The sequence below is a fragment of the Populus alba genome, chromosome 6 (assembly GCF_005239225.2).
Source record: "Populus alba chromosome 6, ASM523922v2, whole genome shotgun sequence".
Taxonomy (NCBI): Eukaryota; Viridiplantae; Streptophyta; class Magnoliopsida; order Malpighiales; family Salicaceae; genus Populus; species Populus alba.
Window position 1 is genome coordinate 23,177,124 of NC_133289.1, and position 19,295 is coordinate 23,196,418.

Consider the following 19,295-nt stretch of genomic DNA (forward strand, 5'->3'; position numbering starts at 1 on the left):
ACCTGGAACTACGAGTTTGATGCCCTAACAAGTTTTATAACAAAGGTTCCTCGTAAAAACAAACGTTTCTGGATAAAATACTGCAGAGAGAATGTGGATACGAGCAATGTTGTCAGCTATTAACTGACTTGATAACTTCATATTTACTCCAATAGAATGAACATTTCAGCATCGGTTGGTGCTCAAAACAAAATTGTTTTTGTTACCATTATTACTCAACAAAAATGAAAAGGACATAAGGAACATATTGTTGTTAGGTTTTATTCCCTAGTTGAAGATTTGTTGCATTAAGAATATTACAACATCTATCTAAGCATTCATGCTAGAAAACAATGTCCTAACGATTGACTAAGAGATCAAAGCATTCAGTTCTTCCAACAGATTGTTTGTTGACATATATATATATATATATATTTTTTTTTTTAAAATTGTTGACATTTTCTTAGATATTGAAAGCCAAATTGAATATTTATTATTATTATTAATTCTTAGATGTTATTCAATCATTTTCTTAAATTTATTCCCAGAATTCTAAATTCTTTTTTTTTTGTTTTCCATCGATCTGAGTTTTAATTGAACAAAGCAGGCAAATGGGTTTTAAAAGAGAAAATCTAAATGATATTTACTTGTTTTTCATGCTAGACTATTCAATGATTTTTACCTTCTTAGAACATACCAACGAGTTTTAGTTATTGTTTTGGAATAGAGGATATGAAAACATTAGAGATAGGTGTGATTTCTGTCTTCTTGTACCTTTTATTTTTAAAATATGAAAATTTATTTTATATATTTATATCAGTCTCTTAAATTAAATATATTTTTATTATTATTATTTTAATTTTTTATCTCAAGATATTAACCAAACTCTATACTAATTTATGTTCCTGTTTAATATTTTGGTAGGTTCTCCTTTTTAAATTGTTTTCTGTAAAAAAAATAAAATAAAATTGATATCTTTTATGATATTAATAAAATAATATTAAGAATAATTTTTTTTGAAAAAAACACACACGTAGTAATATAGCCTTCACAACTTTTTTTTGGATATATAACTCTTATTAATCTCTTTTACAACGCCCACATGATTGTTGTGTGGTGGCCCCAATTCAATGGCTCAAATCATAAATAGCTTTCTACGGCCTCTTTTTGTTCCCTTTTCTTTTCCTTTTTAAACACAGAAAAACAGTTTACAAGGAAGATAAAAAGAATTGAAAAAGATTCAAAAAAAAGGAAAGACAATTCCGAGCACTGGAAGAAGACCCAAAACAAAGTGTTAACCAATCTACACACACAAACCCTTCCCATGGTGTTCCACGACTTGCAACCTCTCTCTTTGTTGAACCCACCAAGCTAAGGAACCTCAAAGTCCTAACATATATCTCAATCTTCATGTGTTCTTTCAACTTAGATACAAACAAACAATGAAGCTTCTTCATCTTGTTCTTGCTCTTCAAACAGTTCCCATTTGGTTTTTTCACTTGTGTCCAGTCGTAGTACATGCCATACAAGAAGACCCACTTGTTTCTTCACCACCTCCCTCTACCATTTCTCCCATTTCCACTTCCATGGCTGCCTTCTCTCCAGGTACTTAAAAGGGCCCTTTTTAGTTTTCAAAAGAAATGATTTTGGGGTGGTTTAAGTGATTTCAAAAATTCAAACTTTCTGTGCCAAATTTAAGTAACGACTACATAATCTAGTGCATTTATGGCTTCACACTATATGTAAAAAAAAGTTTAGTTCTTTGGGGCATGATCCCATCTCTCTACAGTGTTGATAGAGTTTCAAGATATAGTTTTTATGGTTCTTTGCTTTTTTTAAAAAGCTTAATAAGCTAAAAGGTTTGCTTCTCTGTATAATTTGACCAGGGGTTGAATTGGAAATGGGAATCAAAGACCAACAAAAGCACGAGGAGTTACACAAGAAGATAATTTTGTTACTCATTGTTTCTTGCAGCATTCTTGTTGTTATCGTCTTTCTTTCTCTGCTTTCTTGTTTCATTTACTACAGGAAGTCTTGTCAAAAGAAGAAAGCTTCTCAGTGTTCAGGTGCTTGGGTTTCCTTTTCTACCAACAACTCATCTTTATTTTACTCCAAAATTTGTATTCACTGTTGTGTTTTTTGTTAGTAATTCTTTGTTCTGATGTGAAGATGTGGAGAAAGGGCTTTCATTGGCGCCATTTTTTGGCAAATTCAGTTCCTTGAGAATGGTTAGTAACAAGGGATCTGTTTCATTAATCGATTATACGATACTAGAGAAAGGAACAAACAATTTTGAAGATGATAAATTGTTGGGGAGGGGTGGATTTGGACTTGTATACAAGGCTGTATTGGAAGATGACTCAAGTATTGCAGTCAAGAAACTAGACTGTGCAACTGATGATGCACAGAGAGAATTTGAGGTGATATCAATTTTCTTGAAGATTTGATGCAATTTTTTTCCTTTTAGCTTTGTTTTCTTGGTGGTGATTTGTTATTAATTCGAATTGCAGAATGAGGTGGGTTTGTTAAGCAAATTTCAGCATCCAAATATAATTTCTATTGTGGGCTATAGTGTTCATGAGGAGATGGGGTTCATTATTTATGAGTTGATGCCCAATGGGTCCCTTGAAGATCTATTGCATGGTAAAATATTTGTCCCATTTTTTTTTAAGGGTTATTGTGTCATGGTAGATGAGTTAAGACATTATGAAATTTAGATATATATATATATATATATATATATATATATATATTTTTTTTTTCCTTCTTCTTTCCTTTCATGGATTTTGTTGATGCTTTAGGAACTTCACGCGGATCTTCATTAAACTGGCATGTAAGGTTGAAAATTGCTCTTGATACAGCAAGGTGAGTTGCTGTTTTCTTTCTGTTGATTTTAAATTTCTTTTGTTTGTTTGTTTTTCTTTGAGTATTTGCTTATTTCAAATTGTTGACTCTAGAGGATTAGAATATCTGCACGAGTTCTGCAAGCCAGCAGTGATCCATAGAGATCTGAAATCATCTAATATACTTTTGGATGCCAACTTCAATGCCAAGGTAAAAATGTATAAATTTTTTTAGTTTGTGTTAAATTAATGAAACTCTCAATTATTTTCTTCTTCCATCACTTCACTTTGCCTTCTCTCTCGTTCTCTTAACTTGTGTTTGGATTCAGCTGTCAGATTTCGGTCTTGCTGTAGCTGATAGTTCTCATAACAAGAACAAGCTCAAGCTTTCAGGCACTGTGGGTTATGTAGCCCCTGAGTATCTGCTAGATGGTATGCTAAACTAAACTGGTTAAAATTTCGATATCAGTAGTTTCAACTTGTTAGACTGGAATCCCATTGTATTTATTTTGCATTTTGCCATTTCCCCCCTCGCAAGAAATAACTTTTTTAAATATTATAGGTGAATTGACAGATAAGAGTGATGTCTATGCTTTTGGAGTTGTGCTTCTGGAGCTTCTATTAGGAAGAAGGCCTGTAGAAAAACTGGCACCAGCTCATTGCCAATCTATAGTAACATGGGTATGTTTACTCATCCAAAAAATTATTTTCTTTTGAGAGGCAATCAATCAAGATTTCAATAAATATGTTTAATGCTATGGCTATTTTAAATGCAGGCCATGCCTCAGCTTACTAACAGAGCTGTCCTTCCAACCATTGTGGATCCTGTGATCAGAGATTTAGTAGACGAGAAGTACTTGTTCCAGGTTTGTAAACCTCAAAAACCATAGTTTACTTTGATTGGATGTGTACTATCTAAACGTGTGAGTGGATTGTTTTGGTATTCTCTGTACATGATTGACTGATGCAAAGCAACCTGGAAATTTTTTCCTTAAAGTAATAAATTTGGATTGGTTTGGTAGTTGTGAGTGGGCACAACAAAATTTTGCCTCAGGTTTGCTTTAGTTCAAGGAAGGTCGAATTGATCAATTCTGCCCCAAGTGTTGTTGGCAAGGTAGGAGAGAAAAAAGGTCTGTTGAACTAAGAAATTTGGCAATGATAGTTGAGCATGTTTGCCTTGAGTTAGGCCAAGCTTAGGTAATGTTAGGGTAGATTAGGAATTTCAATTTGCTTGAGTTGGCTAAATAGATTGCAATTTGTGCAGGTTGCTGCAGTGGCTGTATTGTGTATTCAACCAGAGCCGAGTTACCGCCCCCTCATAACAGATGTCGTGCACTCTCTTGTCCCACTAGTTCCTCTTGAGCTTGGAGGGACGCTAAGAGTTGCACAACCTACAACTCCTGGAGGTCATCGACAAGGCTAAGCATCAGGGAAACTATTTTCGGATGCTGCTGCATCTGCTTTAGTTTGTGTGTGATGAATCATTGATCCACTGCACTTTCTTATGTGCATATTTTGATGTATCATTTGATAATTCATATCTTTTGGTTATTTCGGACAAGATGGTTGATATTGATGCTTTTCAAGAGCATTAGAATCTTTACTCTTTTGTAAATCGAAGCAAAGTTTAGAGATCAAGAAAAATAGCATCCCAAATTTGCACCAAGCTTATTTTCAACCTCTCGGCTGTGTACGCAATCAGTTCATCTTTTCAGCAACTTAAAAGAATCTGTAAAACAGCATTTTACTCATCTCATTAATCTTTTGGATCTCTAGATTCAGCAGAGAGCTCTCTTCTGTGCTGCAATTCTTCTCAGTTTTTCCCTAACAAAGTTGGAGGTGATCGCAGTAAAGAGAATGCCTTGTGAAGAGAAGGTAGAAAGGAAAATTGACACCATGTACAGTAAAACTATAACTCGCGCCAGCTGGAATGTAATAAACAGCCTCAATCAAAGCTCAGTTTACATGGATTTGTGGCAGTCATACCAGTGAACATTATTACAAAATTTCTGTAAAATAATATTAACTCAGTAAAACATCCAAGTCACCAAAATTTATTTAACTGTTGGTTCTGGTATACCCGTTCACCATCTCTTTCAACTGACATTGTGAAAAGAGTCAATAATGGCATCAGCAAGGTATTCACATTTGGCCAAAGACAGTCCTGCCAAGGATATTCTTCCATCCTTTGTCATATAGACATGCCACTTGTTGGTCATATTATCGCTCTGATCGAACATAAAAAGAGCACACAGAAAGATCATGAATTAACGATGGCAATGGAGAGGTTTGAGGGAGATGGAAAAGAACAAATTCAAGAATTCAACCATGAATATAAAACGAGAACAAATGTCATTTAAAAGAATAATATGAAGAAGATGACTCTTTTTTTAAAATGATTCTACCACAACAAAATCACTCCAAAATCGCTAAAATGACAAAAGTTTGAGGAGAAATCACCTGAGTTTTGTTCAAGCCTGTGAAGGAGAACATGCCAATCTGCTTCAGTATAAAAGACCAATCTTTCCCACTCTTGTCTCTTGCGGAGAGACTGTCAAATAGTTTCTGCCTCACATTTTTTATCCTTCCAGCCATCATCTCCATCTCTTCTTTCCATTCATTAAAGAGAGCTGGATCCCCAACAACGTTAGCAACAATCCTAGCACCATGAACAGGAGGATTTGAGTACATTGGTCGGGCAATCCTTTTCAGCTGGCTCTTAACCCTGAAAATTAAGAGAGAGAGAAAACCATTATTTAAACAGGTATTATGACGTGAGAGAAGTTTTCCCTATCGAATTGGCGGTTCTAACAAATTGTTCACAGGACACCTTTGACAGAACCCCAATTACAACAAAGGTTCACAAATGGTCACCCAATAATGAGAAGCAAAAAGTGTAATGTTCCACTGTTCACACGACTTAGGATACAATCAATGTCCTCACATCTATGCCATTCCTTTATGGTTCATTGGAAGGAAACAGAGAGAGAAGAAAACATTAACACAGTTCTACTGTAGGTATTCAAGCATTCAACAGAAACACGACCTATCAGCTTGGAGACCAAACCAATAAATGGTGATGGCAAGACGGATGGTTGCCAGGGTAATATTTAATAATACTTTTATGCATCATATTGAGGACATATTTTTAGGTAATCCTAACCAAAACAAGGGCTAGAATATGAACAATGCCGCAGTATGGAATAGCATGTATTTTAAGGGAACAGCATCTCAAACTCAACTAGCAAGTGAACAAGCTTTATTTAGCAATTCTATTAATCGCACCTTGCTGCTGCATCTGCCGATGAGCAGACAACATTAATTGCCCCAATTCTTTCAGCATACAAGCCCAAGTTTTTGCTGTACGACTGAGCAATCAAAAGCTCCATACCACGTGCAGCAAACAACCTCACTGATGATGCATCTGCATCGAGGCTTCCACTAGCGAATCCCTAAGAGTACATTGAACAATTGAAATTAAATATCAGTCCCTGAAAAGTATTCCAATTCTCAAGGAATTTTTACACGATTACTACAGCAACAAGCCACTATAAAGATTTTGTAGTTCACAAATTCACATCTTTGGTTCAGCAGGACAATAAAATTGTTGGTGCAAGTGTAATTCAGATCAGATTTAAAGCAATGTATACCTGGTAGGCCACATCAAAAAATGGAATGTGGTTCTTTTCTTGAATGACATCAGCAATTTTCTCCCATTGTTCAGGGGTTGGATCAATACCAGTTGGGTTGTGAGCACAGCCATGAAGCAATATAAATGATCCCTCAGGGGCTGCCTGCAATAAAATAATAGTACACTTCAGAGAAATGATTCAGTCTGAATCTGAAGTTATGAAAGAAAGATTACCCCTCTCTCTCTGAATTCCCATACCAAGCACTGATAGTGTATGATTCAATCGCATGCCTGAGCACTGCCCATACCCAGAGGGAGGGAGGGGGGGAGACACAGAGGATAGTACGCTAGTGCAGATTGAAGTTGTGAGAAAGACAAAATGAGATGAAAGATACAGCAGCGTGCTGTTTAGGATGGCCATCAATTCAAATGATTCAACACAAAATGGCGAATTTTTTTTTGAGTGGAGTGTAACTGATCTACAACAAACCTTTATGTCTGATATCATCCCCTCAAAATCCAAGCCAACTGTTTTGGGATCATAGTATCGGTACTCGGACCATGGAACTCTTGCATCATTGAAAATATTCTTGTGATTACCTGCAAAATTAGTTTGCTGGCCATTAATGTTGATAGCAACGAGACAAATCATATAAAATGTACAAGGGAGTGACATCACACACCCCAAGTTGGAGATGATATCAAAACTTGCGCTCCAGGAAAATATCTCTCAATGAGCGCTGCAGCTAATCGAAGTGAACCAGTACCTGAAAGACCTTGAACAGTTGCGACCTGGAAAATTTTTACAAATCGATATCCAGTTTATTATTAATATGTTATTATGTTCTCAGTAATATCTTTATGACAGGGATAGGAAACTGAATTCCTTTTAAGAGAAATATAAGCTTATGTTTTCAACATACTCTTTGTTGTTTTATCACTGGGTTGTCAGCTCCGAATAATAATTCTGCAGTCACCTTATTGAATGCAGCCAAACCTTCAATTGAGAGATACTACAGAAAAATGATCGATGTCAGGTGAGAAGACCAAAATATGGAGATTGGAAATTTGTCATTCTTACATTTGAAAATATTGACATACCTCCTTGTTTTCACCCCTCTCCAGCATAAGATTCTCAGCCTAGAAATGAAAATCAATTTCAGTTATGCCATCATAGAAATCATTGTTGCTGCTTGTACGTTAAAAGATCCAAAGCTAGATTCCCATTATAAAAACATACCATGTAGATTGAAAAGTTTACTGACCTTCTTAACGACATCAAGCACATAAGGCTGTAACTCTTCAGTTCGGTAGGCCCCAACTCCAAGGTTGAGCTTCTTTGCATCCGTGTCTGCTCTAAAAGCTTCAGAAACACCAAGGATAGGATCAGGAGGAGCCATAGCTATACCCTCAAAACGAGATACATTAACTGCGACAGTCATAGATATCCGGCCAAATGACTGCAAATCAGGAAAAAAAAAACCTCACATCTCGTAACCAATACATATCAAGCTCCAATCCTACCAACTAACGCATGTTAAGTTCAAATCAAAATCTTTAAAAGACCAGAAGCACGCACTGGTAAAAAATCATGATTTGAACAAATATGTAATTAAACTATACAGCCTCAATCTTTTGTACTTGCAAAAGAACATAGTTTCTGCTTTAGCAAAAATCAAGAATCCTCCAGTAATTACAAAACACAGGATCATAAGAACAATAATTGAATAAAAAAACTAAAATCCCATTAAGAAAAACACAGCGTATATACCTTTTCCTTGATAAAGGGATTGCCTTTCTCCTTGTTAAACAATGTACTCACACTACCACTTCCAAGCCTCACCTTTCCCTGCCCAAAACCACAGTTAAAATTCCTGATCCACACCATAAACATCTATTTGGTTGCTAAGAAAACAACAAAACAGAAACTTTTGAATCATAACACAGATTTTCATAACTTGAATTTACTTGATTGGCCACATTTTCCCAACAACCAAACAGAACACTTCAAAAAATGGTGACCCAATAAGGAAAAGCACTAGAAAGTGTCAATCAAGAGAGAATTATCGGTACCTTGAGAATTTCTTGCATAGAAAGTGAAGCAGAAGGAGTAGTAGAAGCTAAAGAAAGCATTGTTGAAGCCATCTGAATAACAAGAAATGACACTGCTCAATGATTAGATTTCTAAGGAATGATCTTGATAAAATCAAACAGCTACTTGTGTGATCTAAATGTATTTGCGCGACTGGATTTGACAGAACTGTAAATGGCGCTTGAAATAATGATGGGTTCATTTAAAGAAAACGAAACCTGAAAAAACCGTTGCCTTTAGAAACTAGAAGTGCTGATGGCGATAGATACTAGGAGCTGGTCTCTGGTAATTTTCGTTAACAAGGAATTTTGTTTTGTGTTATGGGTTTCGGTGCATGCTTTGATATGTAATGATAACCCAAGCAAAAGTTATTAATCCTGATTTGGTGCTGTTTGGGACTGCAGTCAAACCTGGTTTTTGTAAAATTTCAAAATTTTTTTTTTTTGTTAAAATTAAGTGCGGTTTATATTTTCTGAATCGTTTTGATGTGCTGATATCAAAAATAATTTTTAAAAAATAAAAAAACATTATTAGCATGCTTTTCGGCACGAAAAGTTATTTAAAAAGCAACCGTTACCACACTTTCAAATACCCTCTTAGCTTATAACCGGTACAAGACTCGACTTATTATAAATTGAGGAGGTTAATTTGAGTTTTTTTTAACATGTATTTTTCTTATAAAACATTAAGATTATCGTATAAAAATCAAATGATTTTTTATATTCTTGAATAAAAAGATTTAAATACAAGATAAAAATACGCTGTAACTTGTTTAAGAGAATCAAGAAATACTGTTTATATCAAATTTATAAGAATTTTCAGATAATATCATAAATAAATTACATGATTTATTATGTTCCTGAGTAACACAGGATTAGAATTCAGGATAAAGTAATTATTGATAATAATAATCCTAGCAATATTAGATTAATGATAGGTATCTTTTCACTTTTTTTTCCTTTAAAGTTGACTCTTCTGTTCAACTGGATTAATAAAAATTCAGTTTTATTAAATTAATATCTTTATTAATTTAACTTAAAACATAATATGTTTTAGACTTCAAGCTGTGAGTTTTTTAAATTAATTAATTGAGTTAGGTTTAATATTTATGAATTCAAGATATTTTATATTTTATATTTTTTAAAATCAATAATTCTTTTATGGTCAATTTTCACGGTCCAAAACTCCAGTCTTCAATGAGTAAAGATAATCTTTCTTCTTGATTCAATTTTTTATGTTTTAAATTAATATTTTTTTGATATTTTTTATGAATTTTGACACGGTAATATCAAAAATAATTTTTTAAATATAAAAAATTATTTTAATATATATATTTTTTAAAAAACAATTACTACACTTATAAAAACCTCTCAAGAGAACACACCCACCCATGATGCAATGGATAATTCTTTTTCCCCAAAATGGGTTGATCTGTCCTGAGCAGATTTTCCTAAGCTTTGACCATGGAGATGTGAACGAATTTTGATTAAAGATCTTAGAGGTGACCGATGGACAGGTTTGCCTTTTGAACTCCCTGAGAATAATAATAAAGGGATCATATGGCTTTTGGCACTCTCTTTGAACACTTTCTTTATTATTGTGTCCCCTCATTAGCAAAATTCTTTATAAAGCCAGAGGCAACTCGTTAGTTTTTCCCTTTTTACTATTAACTACTGTGCTAATTTATCTGGAGCTTCGAAATTTGATAAAGTAACATGTAATTTAACATAATATCAAGTTAATGTTTCAAAGATAAAAGATATAAAAATAATGAAGATAGAAATCACATGTTTTATTGTTTTTTATATTTTAAAATGAGAGAAATTCATTTTAAATTATCAAAGGAAAAAAATTATTTATGTGTCTTTATCTCTCCAATCAAATATAATCCTGTTATCTATACATATTGTGTATATCCTGAAACACCGATTAAATTCACTTTAAATTCAAATTTAATGAAAAATAAGTTTTTAAGCGGCCCAAAGGCCTTCATCATAGACCATTGCTAACCCATAGCAGTGGAATCAAAGCTATGGGCTGCAATTGCTCGACCTTGTCTTCGTTCTTGCCTGCGCGTTCGTTTTGTGTTGTTGATTCGTCAGTTCATTTTTTAGTTCCACGTACCTCGTCAAAGATGATTCTTAAAGAATACTGTCAAAGATGATCTGGCTCTTTCCATACATGCTATCGAATTTTAAATAAAAATATAGATTTGGATCGATGACTAACAACTATATGCTAGTTTTGTCTCCCAACCTCGTCCTACCCCTCAACTTTGTTAGCGTTTTTTTTTAAGAGCATGTTTGGGTATTTTTAAATTAATATATTTTTAGTATTTTTGAATTATTTTGATTGATATGAAAAGTAATTTTTTTAAAATAAAAAAAATATTATTTTAATATATTTTTAAATAAAAAACACTTTAAACCGTAACCGTCATTACAATTTCAAACAAGCACTTATAAATATGTTTTTTCTTTAATTACTCTCTCATTATTATGCCTATTATCTGTGAATAGAATATTGATATTAATTTTATATACAAAAAGCTACCGAGTCATGAGTTAAAACATGAAGAATTACATGACCTATGGTCTCCATTGGATTGGTGGGTGACCACCATCAAGCCAGATTTTGTTCTTAACTCGTTGAAGATCTATCCGAACTATTATTAATTTTCTTCTATCGCTTGAGTAGAAGAGTGTCTTGTACATAAAAGAGGGGTGGCAAAGAATATTAGAATATATATCTTCAATATCAACAGAAAGCACTAGAATAATGTTGGGCATTTTTATTAAATAGAAGAATTAAAGAGTACCGGTACAGAGAATCAAAGACGATGGAAACATCTCTAACTCTTTCTATATAGTCTATAGGTTCTTAATATAGAAAACTATTTTGGTTTTGTGTAAACAATGTACAGTAATGGTAAGATCATAATTCATAGCAATTTATTTTTAATTTAAAAATTAAAATTCCTTCAACACGTGAGGATCCAATATTTCAACAAACGTCTTAGTTAATTCAACACTCGACATGATATTTGCATCGTGAACATCCAAGATCAACAAACCAACACGAATCAGGGAAAGAAATATTTATCAATGATCATTAATATTTTGCATAAAGAAAAGGACTCATTATATCACTCTCCTTGCCACACTCTCTATTTCCCACTTGTGCCCTTACTTTCAACTTCCATCATCAACATGATCCCTGAAAATTGTACGTAAATTAAAGGAAAAAAAACATGGTCAGTCTAAATCCAGAGAGATCACAATATCGTCAGGAATTAAAAGAAGCTCAAATATAGTCTATATTGATAAGAGGTAGAAGAAGGAAGGGAGGGTATTTCTATTAAAGAGAGAAGATAAGATGAAAGAAACATATCTCTTTCTGTATATTCTACAGCTTCTCTATACAGAAAAATATTAATGCCGTAAAAACATAACCATTTAACATGATCTAACGACAAACCGCAAGATTTGAAAGAAGAGAATTTTCAAAAAGAAAAAAAGCAAAAAAGGTCTTCTTTTCCTTAAGAAACATACCGTGGACGATATACATGGAACATAGATACATCACTTAGGAGGTTTGCATTGGCCTGGTCCAGGCAGGTAACTGCAAGGATTAGGTCCTGATGGCTGAACGGGACGGTTACTTTGTGTAGAATACATGGTGCTTGCTCGGAATTCTGGTTGCCTGGTTGCGATCACAAGAGTACCACCGGCAGCAAGGATCAGAAAGAAAAGTATGGTGAATTTTGACACAAGAAAGAGAGGTCTCTTGAAGATACTCATCGTGGTTTTGATCTTAAACTTTCAGATAAGGATATGAAATATATTGAGAGAGGAAGGGTTTATTTATATATGGAGTTCGAAGGCAGCCAAGGAATTTTGTGCTCTCCCTCTAAAAAAACAAAGAGGCGGTTACTGATAAAAAGACGGCCCTTTGTGCACCGAATGATGCAGTCAAAGATTCGGAAATCTAACTAAGACACCTTTCGCGTGACCGAACCTTGTACTCTCATGGCTAAAAGAAGAAATGCCCGCGCAGCTAGTTGCACTGGAAGACCTAAAAGGCTGGAAGAAAACTCTTTTACGATTCCCCTCACACCGACTCCACCCACAACAGGCAGTATATATACAATAAAACCTTCACTATCCTTTTCTTCTCTAGTTAATTATAGCGTAGCTCACCGCGCAGATGATAATAGCTCATCAGTGCCAGCAAGGTCTCCCAGAAATCTTCCGCAAATCAGATTCCCCTGGTGTGTATCTCTATACCAAGGAAAAATGAACGTTGAACGCACAAGTGAATCTTCAGAAAACTGCATCAAACTGCAGAACATACTACCACCAGATCATTAAATGGTGATTGGCAACACGTTTATTAACAGGTAAAAAACCAAGTAATTACAACTTGAAAATTAAATTCATGGTCGTGAAAACACAAGCTAAGTCAGACTTGAACTGTCTTCAAGAATCCATTATTAAGGGGGGTTGCATTTAGAAATTTGACCACAGGCTATGACCAGCATCAGAAAATATATATGTTGAGGGCAAGGAATTTGTTCAAAAATCAAATGAAAAGAAGACTACGATTCTAGAAAAGAACATCAAGCTGAAAATTAGACATGCAAACATTTTACAAACGAAACAAAGAACCTCGTTTGAACATGCAAAGTTGAATCGCAACAGAATCTTATGTAGTAATCCTAGAGTGCTGCTATTATGGCTTCTATACATGGGTTTCATGGCGGTTATGGGTTGCCCAGGTGTGAAGTTTTTAAGGGTTTGGGCCGTTGGCGTTTTGGGCTGATATATCAAGTTGGGCACCCATGCTCTACCTGTTGGGCCTAGTGGGATTGGGCTACTCACTGCTGAAGATCAAGCTGGAAGCCACTGCTGAAAGCAAGCGTGCAAGAGTAACAAAATATGTTGCAAGCAAAGTTTAGAAATATGTATTGCAATATTTAGTGATCAGTTTATTTCCAGGTTCAATGCTCAAATCAATATATATATATATTTTTTTTCCCTTTCCTAATTTGAATAAAGACAATCCAGCGGGTAGGGGATAATATAAAAATTATACTGTTTTATAATTTATTTCGAGTTTTGAATTTTGATGACTAAGAAAGTAATATGCATTTTAAGATAATATCATATTATTATTTCTAGATAGAAGATATAAGAAAAATGGGGATAAAGATAACACGTTCTGTTGTCTTTTATAGTTGAAAAAAAAAATAGAAATTTCTCGTCAAATTCAATATTAAGTAATGTTTAGCTTGCCTTTTCTTGGCCTAGGACTAGAACAAAATATCGAATGTCAAAATCTTTATTGCCATGAACTTCAGGTTTAATCTATTAAAATGCTAAAGGGATAATAATTAGTAATCACAGCACGTGTATTTTCACTTCTTGAACATATTTAGACATTCCAATTGCTCACATAGCCCCAATCATCTGTCGGTCCAATTATTTAACTTGAAGTTAGATTATAAACTGAGTTAGTTATAAAACGATTAATTTTATTGATCAATTACTTTAGTGCTTCCAGCTATTATTATATTTGGTGGTTGACTGAATCTAAAATTTTAAAGTAGATTCATTTTCGAATGAAAAAAATATTTTTTAAAAATACTATAGATATAATATTTTATTATATAAATCCACACACATATATATATCTTTACTGTAAATATAGTTGCGGTTGTTTTTTTTAATTATACTGTTTTATAATTTATTTCGAGTTTTGAATTTTGATGACTAAGAAAGTAATATGCATTTTAAGATAATATCATATTATTGTTTCTAGATAGAAGATATAAGAAAAAATGGGGATAAAGATAACACGTTCTATTGTCTTTTATATTTGAAAAAAAAATAGAAATTCACTTTAAATTGTAAAAGAAAAAAAAATTATTTAATGTGCGTCTCTCTCGTCAAATTCAATATTAAGTAATGTTTAGTTTGCCTTTTCTTGGCCTAGGACTAGCATAAAAGATCGAATGTCAAAATCTTTATTGCCATCAACTTCAGGTTTAATCTATTAAAATGCTAAAGAGATATTAATTAGTAATCACAGCACGTGTATTTTCACTTCTTAAACATGTTTAGACATTCCAATTGCTCACACAGCCCCAATCGTCTGCCGGTCCAATTTAACTTGAAGTTAGAAACTTAGAATATAGACAGAGTTAATTATAAAACGAATAATTTGATTGACTGATTACTTTAGTGTTTCCAGCTATTATTATATTTGGTAGTTGACGCAGCAACTCTTTTTTTTTTAAGAAAAGAAAAATAACAATTTGACTTCTACTTGGAGCGAGTTCGCTTGGACCAGACCAGTATGGTTGAACGTGGACAACAGATCAAGGACTGAAGTGGAGGGGAAGAAAAAAAAAGTACCTTGATATGATATGAGATGTGAAATTATTAGTTCCTTTTGAAATTAGATTGAATTCGTGTTTTTAAATATTTTATTTTATTTTTTTTTTTGAATTATTTTGATATATTAATTTTAAAAAATATTATTTTAATATATTTTAAATAAAAAATACTTTGAAATATATATACACACACAGCCGTGAGGAACGGAGTGGAGGGGAGGAGAAATATATAATATATAAGTGCCAGCTAGTGAGTAGCGTGTGGCAGCTTTTCTTTTTTCTTTTTTTTTTTGATAACGTGGGTATCCGGGCCAGCTTACGCGCACCACGACTAATCCCACGGCCCACTGAACATCCTGCAAGCCCTAGTGAGCAGGTAAGGCACCGCGGGGGTGACAGACATACCGCACAGGGAGGACCCAGTAGAGACAGGAAAGGAGCAAACTTTCCAGCCCCACTCCCACTGGAACTCGAATCTAGGTTCGAAGGAAGGAAAGCTGCTTCTTAACCACTGAGCCACACACCCTGTTGGCTATGGTATCTCGTTTCCAGTTATATGGTGTGGATATGATAACTCACTCTTCCTTTCTTGTTTTTTTCTCTGTTATATTGAAACGCACTATAAAATAGATTTTTTTGCAACTGATTATTGAGAATGTTTTATAATTTTTAATATAATTTTAATTAAAAAGTATTTCTTGAAAATATCATGTAAATTTACATGATGTACTGTTGTAAGCCATGGTGGTAATGCTGGTTTATCCCTTTCAAAAATCTTGAAAGCTTGATTCTAGTTTAATTGTTTTTGTTTTAAACTTAGTTAGGTAAAATAGAAATAATAAAATTTAAATTCTTAGCTAATTTAATTTTAGTTGTAGTGAATATAAAAGATGGTAAATAACCACTTCACCTAAATATTTAAACTGTTAGTTAAGCTTCTAATACATGATTTATATTATTCTTTAATACATCTTTTAAATAAAAAAATTTTGCATTAGAAACTTACACAAACCTATATTATCTTATTATTAGTTTTTATAAAATAAAATATGAGTAATGAGATTCAAACTCGTGATCACTTAATTAATAAGAATCTTATACTTTGTTACATTTTACTTAAAAATTTAAATTGTCAGATTAGATTCTAAAACATGATTTATATTACTTTTTTAAAAAATAAATATAAAAAAGAATATAAAATTATGGGTTTTTTAAATTATCGGCCGGTTTAATATTTATAAATTCAAGATATTTTGTATGTTTTTATTTTTTTAAAGTAATAATTTTTTCATGGTCAATTTTTCACGCTCCAAAACTGCACGTCTTCAATGAGAAGAGAATCCTACTTATCGGCGCAGTAAGAGAACACACCCACTCAAGATGCCATGTATAATTCTTTTTCCCCAAAATGGTTTGATCTGTCCTGAACAGATTTTCCTAAGCTTTAACTATAGAGACGTGAACGAATTTTGATTGAATTTTTTATACGTGAACTTTTATGATATGTATCTCAAATTTAATGGGTTAATTTAATTTGATTGTCGGAAATTTATATGGTACTGAATTAGATAATTATTGAAACATCAAATACTGAAATGGAGAGGAGAAACATTGGGGGGCTCCTCTAATAAGATATAAGTGCCAGCTAGGGAACGAAGTCCGTCGCTTTTGAGTAGCGTGCGACTTACTCCCACTTCCGATGGCAGCCACTCCCACCTCTGATGGCGGCTTTCTTTGATTAGGGTTAGGTATGGTTTCTCGTTTCAACTCAAGGTGTGGCTACGAGCCTATGACAACTCAATAGCCTATGACAACTCAAGGTTTGGTATCTCGTTTCAACTCAAAATTATTTTAATATAGTTTTGATTAAAAGTATTTCTTACAAATATCATGTAAATTTACATGATGTACTGTTGTAAGCCATGTGGTAATGCTGGTTTATCCCTTTCAAAAATCTTGAAAGCTTGATTCTGAGAGTTTAATTGTTTTTTAAAAAAACTTTGTTAGGTAAAATAGACAAAATGATATTTAAATTGTTAGCTATTTTAATTTTAATTGCAATGAAATCTTTATCCATGAATATAAAATTATTAACTTTTTAAGGTAAGGCCAGCTAATAGATAGAAGGTGACGGGCATTTTATCAAAGAAAAGAAAGAGTGCTTTTCAGTAAGAGAATCAAAGATGAAATATACATCTCCAGCTATTTCCATGTAGGCTAATTCAAATAACCGTCCAAATCCATTCAAATAACCGTCTAAATCCATCCCACCATCAACAAGATATTTATATATTAGGGAAATGATCATTATTTTGCATACAAAAGGACAAGTGAAATCAACTCTCCTTGCCGCACACTCTCTAGCAACCCTTACGTGCTCTTAATTTCCACTTCCAAAATCAATATGATCCCTGAAATTTATTTATAAATTAAAGAAAAAAACATGGTCAGTCTATATAAAGAGATAGATCACATAGATCATCAGAAATTATAAAAAGAAAAATTAATTATAAAACTAAAAAATAGTCTATATTGATAGAAGGTGCAAGAAGAAAGAGAGGTAATTTCTATTAAATAGAGAAGATAAGATGAAAGAAAAATATCTCTTTCTATATAGTCTATATTTCTCTTTAAAGAAAAATATTAATGTGGTAAAAACATAATCTAACGACAGAATGCAAAATGGAGAAAATTACTAGAAATTAAAAAAAAAATTAATATATGCATATATATACATCCGTGTGTGTATCTTCTTTTTTTTTTTAAAAAAAAAAAAAACCGTACCATGTGTTGATGGACGATATGATAGGAAGGTGCAAGAAAAATCAATTATAAAAACAAAACTAAAAAATAGTCTATATTGATAGAAGGTGCAAGAAGGAAGGGAGGTGATTTCTATTAAAGAGAGAAGATAAGATGAAAGAAAAATCTCTTTCTATATGGTTTCTCTATAAAGAAAAATATTAATGTGGTAAAAACATAACCATTTAATATGAACTAACGACAGATTGCAAGTTCTGAAAGAAGAAAATTATTAGAAATTAAAAAAAAACTTATATATATATATAAACCTTACCATGTGTTGATGGACGATATGAAACGTGCATCACTTAGGAGGTTTGCAGTGGCCTGATCCCGGTATGAAACTGCAAGGATTAGGACCTGATGGCTGAACGGGACAGTTTCTTTGTGGAAAATACATGCTGCTGGCTCGAAATCTTGGTTGTGTGGTTGAATTCACAAGAGTAGCACTAGCTGCAAGAATTATAAATAAAAGTATGGTGCATTTAGACATAGGAAAGAGAGGTTTCTTGAAGATACTGATCATGGTTTTGATCATTAGTTAGCTGAATATAAAGAAAAAAAGGAGGCGGAGGAGGAGAGGAGAGGAAAGAAAAGGAGTTTTGCTGCTACCGGCGAAAGGCTAACAAGGCAATCCCCATTTAACAAGCGAAAAGGTAACCTGTTGGCGAAATCTGATGGTGACGTAATGTTGATCTGGCGACACGGTTTCCTATGGCTGATCGTGGTGGGACGGCGGGCACAACCTGCCATTTCACACGGGGTATGAAAATCACACTTCGTGGGTATGTTTTAAAAATTAGTTTTAATTAACACTTGAGAGTCTAGCTCATTGGTCAACAGCAAAGGTTGTCTTTGCAAAGGTCCTGGGTTCGATCCTCAAGAGTACCAGCCTGTCACCCCCGCGGTGCCTTACCTGCCTACTGGGCTTGCAGGATGTTCAGTGGGCCCGGGGAATAGTCGTGGTGCGCGTAAGCTGGCCCGGACACCCCGGGTTACCAAAAAAAAAAAAAATTAGTTTTAATTATATATATATATATGTGTGTGTGTGTGTGTGGTTTTTTAAAAATAATAATAGTAATAATAACAATAAATAAATAATATAATTAATCAGATTTTATATTATATTCTTTTTATTAATTAATGGCATTATAAGTACTAGTGGGTATATTATTAATTACATAATAATTTAGAGAATAAAGATAAGATAAAATAAAAGTAATTTACACTTTATTTTTTGTCAAAACAATCAAACTTAAGGGAGATCAAGGAGGAGGTTTGATTTAAGGACAAAAGTTTTGTTTTTTCTTGTTTTATTAATTTAAGGTGTATTCTCTATTCATATCTTTAAATTGAGTTTTTGCATAGTTATTAAAAAAGGTTTAGGAATTTTTTTATGATATTTAATTTTAATCACTTTTAAAGAATAAATGTTATTAAAATGAAGTCTTGTATTGATATAAACTATTCAACTTTTGGTATATTAATTTGAAGTAAAATTCAAATTAAGGAATTAGAAAAAGAGATCTAGAAAAATAAATGCTAGTTCCG

The 19,295-nt window shown here is 33.2% G+C and overlaps 2 protein-coding genes across 3 annotated transcripts; one reads left to right on the top strand and one right to left on the bottom strand.

Moving 5' to 3' along the window:
- The first annotated feature begins 1,156 nt into the window (after window positions 1-1,156).
- LOC118050195 (probable receptor-like protein kinase At1g80640) lies at window positions 1,157-4,425 on the top strand. Its single transcript, XM_035060455.2, has 10 exons — window positions 1,157-1,584; window positions 1,866-2,045; window positions 2,149-2,399; window positions 2,490-2,622; window positions 2,781-2,844; window positions 2,937-3,033; window positions 3,152-3,254; window positions 3,385-3,503; window positions 3,599-3,688; window positions 4,087-4,425. Exons 1-10 carry the CDS (start codon window positions 1,422-1,424, stop codon window positions 4,243-4,245), a joined length of 1,359 nt encoding a protein of 452 aa, XP_034916346.1. The 5' UTR covers window positions 1,157-1,421; the 3' UTR covers window positions 4,246-4,425.
- Window positions 4,426-4,726: 301 nt separating this feature from the next.
- LOC118050194 (aspartate aminotransferase, chloroplastic) lies at window positions 4,727-8,903 on the bottom strand. Of its 2 annotated transcripts, XM_035060453.2 has the most exons (12): window positions 8,764-8,903; window positions 8,527-8,598; window positions 8,225-8,302; window positions 7,719-7,913; window positions 7,555-7,593; window positions 7,377-7,466; window positions 7,137-7,245; window positions 6,944-7,053; window positions 6,473-6,616; window positions 6,108-6,274; window positions 5,283-5,547; window positions 4,727-5,050 (listed from the first exon to the last, which is right to left on the bottom strand). In XM_035060453.2, exons 2-12 carry the CDS (start codon window positions 8,596-8,598, stop codon window positions 4,919-4,921), a joined length of 1,401 nt encoding a protein of 466 aa, XP_034916344.1. In that variant the 5' UTR covers window positions 8,764-8,903; the 3' UTR covers window positions 4,727-4,918. The 2 variants fall into 2 exon arrangements, with proteins under 2 accessions (XP_034916344.1, XP_034916345.1); XM_035060454.2 differs by lacking the exon at window positions 8,764-8,903 and having other exon boundaries at window positions 8,527-8,735.
- Window positions 8,904-19,295: the final 10,392 nt, after the last annotated feature.

What these genes read in the sequence shown, in the direction of transcription:
- LOC118050195 (XM_035060455.2), top strand. Translation starts at nt 1,422, where the DNA reads ATGAAGCTTCTTCATCTTGTTCTTGCTCTTCAAACAGTTCCCATTTGG. An exon ending in ATGCACAGAGAGAATTTGAG is followed by an intron (nt 2,400 to 2,489) that starts GTGATATCAATT and finishes TTCGAATTGCAG; the next exon opens with AATGAGGTGGGTTTGTTAAG. An exon ending in ATTGCTCTTGATACAGCAAG is followed by an intron (nt 2,845 to 2,936) that starts GTGAGTTGCTGT and finishes TGTTGACTCTAG; the next exon opens with AGGATTAGAATATCTGCACG.
- LOC118050194 (XM_035060453.2), bottom strand. Translation starts at nt 8,598, where the DNA reads ATGGCTTCAACAATGCTTTCTTTAGCTTCTACTACTCCTTCTGCTTCA. An exon ending in AGAGGGGTGAAAACAAGGAG is followed by an intron (nt 7,467 to 7,554) that starts GTATGTCAATAT and finishes ATTTTTCTGTAG; the next exon opens with TATCTCTCAATTGAAGGTTT. An exon ending in GGATGATATCAGACATAAAG is followed by an intron (nt 6,617 to 6,943) that starts GTTTGTTGTAGA and finishes ATTTTATTGCAG; the next exon opens with GCAGCCCCTGAGGGATCATT.